At 36.3% G+C, this 11,366-nt stretch overlaps 1 protein-coding gene across 7 annotated transcripts in view; it reads left to right on the forward strand.

The window, feature by feature from the left end:
- Window positions 1–9,722, forward strand: part of rgs19 (regulator of G protein signaling 19) — a 48,763-nt gene extending 39,041 nt beyond the window's left edge. For all 7 annotated transcript variants that reach the window (XM_053482221.1, XM_053482226.1, XM_053482222.1 and 4 more), the window contains one exon: window positions 1,491–9,722. In XM_053482221.1, coding sequence (XP_053338196.1) covers window positions 1,491–1,679 — 189 coding nt within the window. In that variant the 3' untranslated portion in view covers window positions 1,680–9,722. The remainder of the gene's footprint in view (window positions 1–1,490) is intronic.
- The last annotated feature ends 1,644 nt before the right edge of the window (window positions 9,723–11,366 follow it).

The following is an 11,366-nucleotide window of genomic DNA, read 5'->3' on the forward strand; positions in this document are numbered from 1 at the left end:
TCCTGATGGTGACACATACACACCTGACCATCCACAAGATGTAAGAGAAAATGTGATTATTAGGACCAGTCCACTTCTTCTATAACTCTATGGTCCAGTTCTGACTACACACTATGACCACTCTGCAACTATCCAGGTATACTTTGCTACCCACCTCCATCATGTCGTGGGTGTCCATAATCACCGTCACCGAAATACAGTTCTACTTCCTTGGGTTACTTTTAGCATTACTAACCATTGTGTACCAGAATCGAGATGTTCTCGTCCCGTCGTCTGGCCATCAGTTTGGCCCTAAAAAAAAGTCGGGTTAAAATACCAGCACTGCCACTGCCACTGCTACCCCCTTTGGGCTGGACTCAGTTGTATAACGGAGATGAAAGTTGCTCTGGAGACATGTTAGTTGCTATGAATAAGGGAGCCTAACAATGCTTTAAAAAAAATGTAACTCAAGGTTGCCAAGTTTCAGCAAAATTTCCACCTTAACGACATCTCAAAGACCACACAAAAGGCCTGGAACAAGCAAAGAAATTTGGCCATTGGAAAAGGGTGACTTTTTTTTAGTATCTCAGCATTGGAATGAATGCAAAGAAATTCCTGACATACATATATTATCCGCTCTATAACCCCCCTTTCCCCCTCCCAGTCTGGCCAATAGCTACATTTACATGTGCAATATTTCTGGAATTCCGATTAAAACCATTTCAATTAGCGATTGCAACCTAACTGTTTACATGCACAAAGCATTGAATCAGAATATATATTTTTTTAAAGTGGTTCTGATCTCTGAAACAGTTAATCTGCCACAAATATAACAGAAGAATAAGAGCTTCAAGGTTAGGTTAAGTGTCCAGTCTTTTCCAATAAATCCCGCCTTATGGATTATGATTGGTTACAAATATTCAGTTTCATCTATGATTGGTTACATGTGAAATGGCAAGCCAATCATTTCTCCTTTCTCAGCCAAGGATGAAAGTCCGAAAAGAATGTTGGCGAGACAGAGAGAATGAGAGAGAGAGAGTTGTTCTCACGGTGTTCTAACAAGAAGGAAATTATCAAGTGTTTACATGGCTAATATTAACTTAGTGAATAGACTATAAAAGGTTTATACCACCCTTCTCATTATGACTGAAAATTAATTCCAATCAGGCCAGATCTGGTCAGAGTGTTCTGATGTTTACGTGATGCATTTTTCTTCTGATCGTGCTATTATTCTTATTACTAGTGACATATTAGATAAACACATCAAGCATATCTTTCAGTAGAAATGCTTCTGTAAGGTATAGTCCCACTGTCAGCAATTTGCCTGGATTTGGGTAAATGTACTAGATTTTCTTCCAGATGTTTATTATAAAGTAAGATCTTTGCAAATAAATTTTAGAAAAATTTTAGAAAATTTATTTGCTATTGTTTTATATATATATATACAGTATATATACTGGTTGTTTAAAGCTTCTCACTTTTTTGGTTTCTTCTTTCTTACTCTCTGACAGGTGAGTTTGGACTCACGGGTACGTGAGGTAATCAACAGGAAGATGCAGGAACCAACTCCGCATACGTTTGAGGACGCACAGCTGCAGATCTACACGCTTATGCACAGAGACTCCTACCCACGCTTCCTCAATTCGCCCATCTATAGATCACTGGTGCAGGGAGGCTCACGGTCCTCGTCTGAGTCCTAAACCCATCTCGCCCCACTTCCCTTTCTTTCTACGTTCATCCTTCCAACACAACCACTAAAGGAGAAAGTACATGTTGGCTTCTTGTCATGGTTGGATTATGTCTCTTTTCCCTGTGTTTTGCTTTGACTTCACCTCTCGTCTGTTGTCTTGGAGGACACACCATCAATCTGGAATATTCTGAACCTGCACAGTCTGAAACTGGAAGATACAGGATTGAAGAAGTAGTCATAGTCATTCCACTGCTGGTGACGAAGGAAACAACTACTGATCCGTGCGAGTCTCCTAAACCTTTGTTCACTTTTTCCATAGGTATGTGTTCAACCACAGTTTAGAACTTGTTTTATCTTTTTAACTGATGTCATGAGTTGACAAGAGAGCCTCTGCAATAAGACACACTGGAGTCGACTTTCTCTGCTCCGCTTACGACTGGTTTGCCTGTTATCTTTGACCTTTGACCTGTCCACTGTTTCCCTTCTCTGAGATCAGCTCTCTGAGAAACCGGGTTGGGTGGTGGTCGAGGGTTTCGGTTGTTACCGCAGGGGCTGAAAGTTTCCCAGTTGCAAAAAAGAAAAGAAAAAAAAACAAAGAATGTTTAGAATGTTAACAAGTTAAAAAACAACAATATGTGGAAAATAGATGTAGATACAAAGAAAAAAGTGAGTTGTGAGAAAATGCTCAAGTCTTAATTAGACTGGTCACGCAAAATGCATTTTAAATTTAGTATTTTTAATGTTATTTATTTTACTATTTTGTCAACTTTTGTTGTTGTACAGTCAAATTTTAAATCCAGTAAGGATGACACAAACCGAGCAAGGTCACGAGTGCTTCATTGTCCACTGTCTGTGTTTGCACATGCGTATGTTTGTGTATGTGTGTTTGTGTGTGCATGTGTAGGTAAGCAAACCTCAACCTCTCTGGCACATCCTTATTTACAGGATGACATGCTTGATGGGTCACATGACACTTTTCTTAGCAAAAATTGCGAAAAAATCAGAGATGCTGCTTTTTGGGTTTCTCTTCTGGATAAATTCCAGGCTTTCTTTAGTTATTCTTCAGTATTGTAATATTTTGGCAGGTAAACTCCTTAATTCAGATGAATTGATAAGGATCGTTATAGATGCAACGCACCTCTGAAACCATCCAATCATATGCATTTTTTAAATCATATATCAAGCTAAACCATTTCTGGATACTGTGCTTAGTAGTTCAACCTTGTGCAGTTGCACTTTGTCCTCACTTGTTGTGTTCCTCTTCACATTCTCATGTATTGATCACAAGAGGAGGCAAACTACAGCATAAGGCATTACCTAATAATGATCACTTTTATTCGAATAAAACCAGAAAAATTACAATTCCCTTCAATTATTGGACCTAAATCACGACGTAGAAAGGAACTTTATCAAGCATTTTATTTTCTATAAAGTGGTGCTTCACATCTATGACATTGTACGTCCTTGTTGACATTTCTACACTTTGTGAATAATCACTTAGCATGATGAATGGGCCTCTACCTGAGCATCTGGGACTTGTGCACTGTGCAGGATGTACATTTATTGTATTAAAGGTAATGATAAAACTGCACAAATACATGTATTAAATTCATCTGATTTTAGGACTATTTCACTGCCAAAAGTCTGACCAGGGCTTCGGTCTTGGGATGGGATTTGTGATATCTGATCTGTAAGCAAACACGCACAGTTAGGGCCTTTCCACATGGTTATGGATATTTTTGAAAATAATTCTACATGAATTTTTTAAAGTTTTCAATTTTTTTTTTTTTTTTTTTGTGGATACGAACAAATTATATTTCTTAATGTGGGCAAAGGCATCTGACATCTTATTTTTCATTTTAGAACTTTTGGCAAACAGTGACCCTAACCAGCATTAAAATGAACCAATGGACTGAATGAACCAACTTTTGGCCATGGTGGTCTTTCTCCACATTTTGCATTCTCTACCACTCACTGCACATGCTTACAACAGCCGGTTGGCCTGTTCATATGGCCAGTTTTTTTTTTTCTTTGTACAGTTATGGTCAAAAATGTATATGGACAGCTGATCAAAACACCCATATGAGGGTCAAAATTTAAGGCACACTGAGAATGCTGCACAGCAAGCATTTTTACTGTTGATCCGTGCCTGACCTCTTGTGTTCTTGTGGATAAATGGGCAAAAGTCTTATAGCCACACTACAAAACCTAGTGGAGAGCCTTTAAAAAAGCTAGCCTATTTTGGCGGGGTATGTTAATTAATAATCAGCTGTTTATACACTTTTGGCCCTATATTGTATTTTTTTAAATACTGTATTGCATTTTTTAAAATACTGTTTGTATCCTTTAAAAGGGGTAGAAACCATGTTTTCAAAAATATCTGTATACATGTGAATGGGGCTCTAGGGACACCAACACAGCTTTAACCCTTATTGCGTATTGTGCTGATAGTAATAATACTGTATCTTTAGATAATCAATGTTAATTCTGGGAACTACAGTACAAGCTGCATCCTATTAGTGCGATGCTGGGTGGATGAGTCGAGCTGAGATGATGCATACAGTATAACACCTTGTACTCCCCCAGTAACTCGTTTACTGTAAAGAGCAGTTGGGTTATAATTGGTGTATATACTACATCAAGGCTACTGGAGTTGTGAACACATTTGGAAACGTACTTGCTTATAGGGCAACTACATAAGGCCTTCATGACAGCTGACATGAAAATAATTCCAGCATTGTTCCAGCACTAATCAGCTGCTATACATAAAGGCTCTTGCAGGTTTACATAACACAAATGGGATATATCAGATATAAAATGAGCTATGTCATTTCTTGTGACATTCTACTGTAATTAAGTGTCACACCGCAGCCATATGGTACGAAAATTCTGTTACTTAACTCAGGTGTTCTTTATCGAAGTTGATGCTTGTTGGGAAAAAAAAATCTATATTTAATATGGGGTTAAAGCCTATAAGTTGGGATGAACGTCTTATGCAGGTGGCATGTAGCACTAGGAATACCAATACCAAGTAAAATGTTAGCAAGACATTTTTCTACTTACTTAAGGAGCCTTAGTTTCACTTGATAAACAAAAACCTGGTTTCAATTCTGTAAAACATTTCCAGTAGCCTTGGCATGCCACTACTAACAAACTCAGTGACTGAATACTTTCATAGACATAAAACACAAATACATAATTAGTTACCGTATACTACTGTAAGAGTGTAGAAAAGGTAATCACTGTATATTATGTTGATTTTATTTGCTGTTTGGTGACTTTAATTCCTGACTTTAAAAACCCAGGAATTATCAAATCTGGCAAATTAGTTGTAAATACTGCTACAAAACTTGGTTGTTCACTTTCAGTAATGCTTTGACCTAGTGATGGACAAAGAGAATCCGGAGTCTGGGAATAGACGCTTCAACCAGTAAAATATTCAATGTAAAGATTTACCAATTTGTCTCTATGTAGTTTTTAGGCAAGTACAGCGGTGACAGTGTTGTTTTATCAAATTTAGAAGAGCTTGCAGGTCTATATGGGATACATCATTAGCCGCACTCTCTCTCTCTCTCTCTCTCTCTCTCTCTCTCTTTCCCTCTCTGTCTCTTGCACATATAGATGCACATAAGCACACCAAAATTCACACACTAGTGTTTCTTAGAGTTTAATTCCAGCACATCCGTTACATTTGAAGTAAGCGTAGTTAAATGGTACCATATGCATCAGCAGGTCTAGGTTTTCCAGAAAAGGAGAACTTATTTCAATTGGCATCATGCCAACACTTAAAGAAAAAGTAACTTTATGACCAGCATGTTTTTTAGGAATCTTTTTGTTCTTGGTTATAGCCTTTTGCATTCGCCCAAGTGACGCATGGTACAAACTCCATATTGTAATTTCTATTAAGACTGGAGTTGTGTAGAAGACCTGAAACCAATGCTGGTGCTACCACTGTGAGCCTGTGTACTGTACCTCCCATGCCCTGTGTGTCTGTACATTTCAAAATGTGAATTTGAAAGACAACCACTGTTCTTTGTATGTGTGTTTGTCTTAAAAAAATTGGGCAAACAATAGGCAGTGTTATGAATTAAGTGTACTCTTTAATCATGGCACTGATCTAAATACTGTTTTCTTTCTATAGCTGTATAGCCATTTCTACCTGACTAAAACATGCCTTTCCCCAGAAATCTCTAATCTGGAGGACATTTCGGGTCATGTTTCAATATTATTTTCGGCAATGCGCTCACTTACGAATACTTGTCGCTGCTGTAAGGATCTTTCCAGTACCTAATTAGCATATTAGCTCAGGTGATGTTTTTTTTTTTTTTTGGAGAAGCAATGGGAAGCCTGGGGTATCCACTGAGTTTATAAGTGAGGAGCAAAACCTTCGGGAAGACACTTCAACCTAATGTAATATTGTTTTCAGATTAAGTGGAGCTGTTAATAAATGTATAGAAGAGCAATAAAGTAGTCAATAATTTATGAGGGGCGTTTAAAACTAACTGGGACTTTTAAATAACTCAAATAGTAAAAACCACCTTTATTTCTCTTATTTATATAATCCCCTGCTACACTAATACACTTATCTCAGCGTTTAAAAGTCCTTGGTTACCATGAAGGTAGAAAGTTTTTTTCAGTAAGCCGAAGCAATAATCGGACTGCCTGCTTCGCGTCTAAACCGCTGGCCCCCCAGGAACTCCTTTAATGGCCTGAACACGTGAAAATGCCTTGGAGTAAGGTCAAGACTGCCTACGGGATGTGGCAATAACTCCTAGCCAAATTCCTTCGGCCTTCTTGCACCATTTAAATGTTTCACCGCATTTAAAAGTATCATTATTATATCATGCTTGAAGTTTGCCTTCATTCACCAGAAATTTTATCACAAGTCCCGTCTTGACTTGAACACCCCTTTAAAATTGTGGTGTTGTATGGCCTACTATTCTCTCACTAATTATGTAACTTCCAGAGGGGGTAAAAATAGACAAATTACTTTATTAAAGTGTAAGTTTAAATAAATACTTTTGGTCAAAGTTAAAATATAGCTTCTTTTTTTATTTAGGTACTAGATACATACAAAACATAGCTAATAAGAGGTACATATTGGAGCGATAGAAATTTTTTTTTATGATTTGATGGATCACTTTTTGTCATTACAAAGCTTGATGATTTTTCCTCCATTTTGGTACATCACTAGTATGAATGGGTACAAACATAACGTGTAAAATTTAGAAATGTACATATACATGCATTAAGTGATGGTCCACTCACCTTGTCGAACCCATTAGAATGTAGAATTTTAACCGGCTTCTAGCACATTACCTTCTAGCAGTTACCTTTTGCATTCCAAAAAATAATTGTAGATAATATTAAATAATCAGTTTTAAAGGGTGCTTTACTTCCCAGCTTTGCTAATAACCTTTTGGTTAGTTTGTTTGTAAGCTGCTCAAAAGAAATTATGAACAAATCACCAAGGACACTGATTCAGCTACATGCTTGCTGTGTGTTGTGATTGATAAATCTGCCTCCTACTATATACATATATATGTATATATATATATATATATATATATATATATACTTTTTTAGCCCCTTTAAATGTAAAATAAAACCAGTCTGTACATAACCTAATTAGTAAAATATTAGGCTAAATATTTATCTATGTAGAATTTATTTTGCCTATTTATTGGTGCCATTGAGCGTTTTTGTGAGACTTATCCATCACCTTTAGACATTATATAAAGATGTACATGTTTTCTGAATTACTCAGATTTGGATTAAACCCACTGAATTCATGTGGCTAGTCACACTTATATTATACATATAACAGATATAGTAATAAATGTAATGAATTTGATCATGGATTCTCTGGTTGTATGTCAAAACCCCTTGCTCTGTTAGAGGGATAACCAGGGTGTGTTAAAAACATAATAAAAAAAACATAGGCCTGATCCTTTCTTTCTGATCAATGAGAGAAATGCATTCTGTGAACTGAAATAATAATTTCTAATGATGCAAGAGGTATCTACAGTCCACCTGTCATCATCAGTGAGCTGTGTATGGTTTATGTATACAAATCAGCATCGCCTTACAATTTAGACCTTAATACATTAGACATTACATTTAGTGAAATTATCTGTAAATATATATTTAGCATAGAATATGAAGATTTATATATGATGACAATGTAAAAAATTTAATTTAATAACAAAGTGGAACATTCGATATGGAATTATTAAATTACATTTATTGAAATATTGGACAAACAGAATTTACGATACAAACTCATTACTTTATTTGCTTAAATGAGATAGCAGTTGTGCATAACTAAATCATATATATATATATATATATATATATATATATATATGTGTGTATGTGTGCAATTTAGTAATTTAGTATTGCTCATTTTCCAATAAGATGTGACCAGTCTAAGGTGTGTCTGAGAAGTGTGTGTGTGCGTGTGTCAAATAGTGACCGTGTAAGGGAACCTGTATAAAACAGTTCAGAAGGTTTAAGGTAATAGTTGTTTATAATTTTTTTTTTATCCTAGATTTATACACAGATGTTAAAGACATATCAGCCCTTCTGTACCTACTTTACACACTAGATAAAACATCACACAACAGGCCAAATGGATTTATTTTGGAAATTATTTTCCACAGCTAGTGTTCAAAAAGAGAGAAGGACTCTTGAGACGTATACTTGCTTATGTTTACATACATTTCTCTAGGTGCCAAATTAGCCTAGCCTTCTTACAGTCTAAAACTAAACAGGTGGGACTGCAGAAGAGCTGTGTGTTATGATACTCTTATAATAATCCTCTGCATAACGTATGTATGTCTAGTGCTTTTTTTCTTCCTTTTTCCCCTTAAAAAATATGTCCCTTTTTTTCTGTACTACTTTGTCGTGTAAGAATGCTATGTGTTATTTCAGAGTTTTGACTCCTCGTGGCCCAGCCTTTGTCACACACATGTTGATTAATTTTCTCACTTATATTTTCGTTGCTTCCTCCTGCCATCCACAGCAATGTGCCATGAAGCATAGACACATTTTCCACAGTCATGGACTTTTATTATGGACAATTATTTATTGACATTAGCATTATATTTTATATAAGTATGCGTATGGACCAAAACACTTTTGTTTCAAAAATCAGAAATGACTTTTACATTCTCCACCGCTAAGGCCATGTCATCATTTTTTCGAAGATGACTTCATACAGAAACCATCCTCATTCATTCCTTGACTTTGAAATGGGTTGCATTTTTTAAAAACATTTTTATTTTCCCCCTTTTTTTTTTTAAAAGAAGATATGATTGTAATGATGATGATAATAAAGATGTTTGTGTTATTATTTTGCTTTGACTTTATAAAAAGAAAAAAACCTTTGTGTGCCTCAGATTTACAGTGTGTGGTGTTAAATCCTAGATTGGAATAGTACGATTTTTCAAAATAACATTATAATGCCCTAAAATAATGAGTTATCTCAAAATAATAATTACAGCATGTCAATAGCTTCCCAATTTGCAGTTCAAGGCTTCTGCTGAAATGAGCTAATATTGCTCCTAATGTTTTGATATCATGTATCTTTGATTTCATCTGCTTTTACACATCACATCATTAAGGTTCATTGATTTTAGGTTCATAACCCTAAGCTGCAGGACCGACAGTGCTGTGTTGAGCAGCGTACAACTCTTCATCTGTCTACAGCCCCAAGTGCCACACAGGACCTGGCATTATTTAGGAAGGTTCAGAATTAAAAAAAAAAAAAAAAAAACATGAAAATAAATAAAACTAATATAAATCATGTCAGATCTTTTAGCATTTCGTGGGATAGAATCAAAATTCACCTGAAAACCAAGTAGAAAAAATTCAGTGAACATGGTAAGAGAAAAATATTCATATCATGTTTTTGCATAAGTGTGTGTACACCCTTTTATAACAGGGGATGTGACTGGGCTCAGAATACTTCACATTCAAACTCTTGTTCAAAAGTAACTCAAAAGTCATTAAAGTAATCTGTTTAACCCCAAATAAAAATCCACTGTTTCTATTGCATTTTCTTACATTTTTTTCTTGAGTTTCATCTGACACTTTAAAAGTATTGATCAAGAGAGGGGTACAATTTATTTTATATATCAGACACAGATAAAAGAACATCCCATCATCAACGTGTAGAAAGAACAGAGCACTAGAGCGAAATTACTAAGGACAGGATCTCCCTGAAATATCGCTCCTACTGTAAATTCTCCCACAACACCCCTCCTCTCAGCTCCCTGCGCTGGCTTCCTGTACTGTAGCTGCCCGCATCGAATTTAAAAGATGCCAGCCTACAAAGCTAAAAGTGACCCAGCACCCACTTACCTGAAAGCGCTTATCGCACTGCACCATGTTCCTCCGATACTCCAGCACTGCTCAACTGGTTCCACCATCTCTCAGAGATTGAGGAAGACATGCATGTAGAATGTTTTCTAGGCAGTGGAATTAACTTGCTCTAGAATTTCTACAACCGAGTCACTGGTATTCTTTAAGGGACTACTAAAGATTTATCTGTTTTTTTAGCTATTTGGGTTTTTTATATATATTTAATGATGGAAACCTCGAAAAAATTACATAAGTCACTCTGGATAAGACATGTGACAGCTATCCAATCCACAAATTAACATTTGGAGCAGAATCCTAAAATATACTTGATGTTGGCATTTATTTTTACATTACAGCATTTGGCAGACACCCTTATTTAGAGCAACTTACATTTTTGTCTTGTTATGCATCTGAGCAGTCAAAGGACACGATGCCCATGATAAAGCATAGTGGTGGTAGCTTGATGCCATGGGTCGCTTTGCTGGGATAGACTTTTAAAAATAAATAATAAAATGTATCAGAATTGAATCAGAATATATACTGTATTCACAAAAGTATTCGCTCGCCTGCCTTCACATGCATATGAATTTGAGCAACATCCAATTCTTAATCCATAGGGCTTAATATGATGTTGGCCCACTGGGTTTAGGAGCGTGTTTATGGGAATTTTCAACCGTTCTTCCAGGATCGCATTTGTTAGGTCAGACACTGATGTTGGACGAGAAGGACTGGCTCGCAGTCTCTGCTCTAATTTATCCCAAAGGTGTTCTATCGCGACCTAGCCTTGTGTATCCATGCGCAGTCGTGTTGGAAAAGGAATTGCCCTCCCCAAACTGTTTCCACAAAGTTAGGACCAGGAAATTGTCCTAAAAAACAACCCCATATGAGTTCCAACATCACTGCCCACCAGTGCATGAAGCAAGGTCCATGAAGACATGGATGACAAGTTTGGTGTGAAATAACTCAAGCTGATAGAAAACCTTAGGGATAAATTTAATATATATAGTAATATATAACTAATAATAAAGCAGACATGGCCAAATTTTAAATACAGATCAGAATCTGTTGAACTTATTACCTTTAGCGGAACTTGAAAATGGCATAACTTGATTTTCACTCTTTTGCTTGATGAGATGTGTGGTGTGTTGAGACAAGCCTTTAACAGATGATTCCTTCTTGTGTTAAAACTTTTTTTTTTAAAGGCATGTCCTTATGTGTGAAGTTGGGAAAATCTTCCTACACTTTTTGTTGTGTGTGTTTTTTTTTTTTAAACACTTCAATCACATAGCACCCAGGTGGCATAGTGGCACGGTGTGTGGTGTTGCTGCCTCGC

Source organism: Clarias gariepinus, chromosome 22 (genome assembly GCF_024256425.1).
Source record: "Clarias gariepinus isolate MV-2021 ecotype Netherlands chromosome 22, CGAR_prim_01v2, whole genome shotgun sequence".
NCBI classification, from domain to species: domain Eukaryota; kingdom Metazoa; phylum Chordata; class Actinopteri; order Siluriformes; family Clariidae; genus Clarias; species Clarias gariepinus.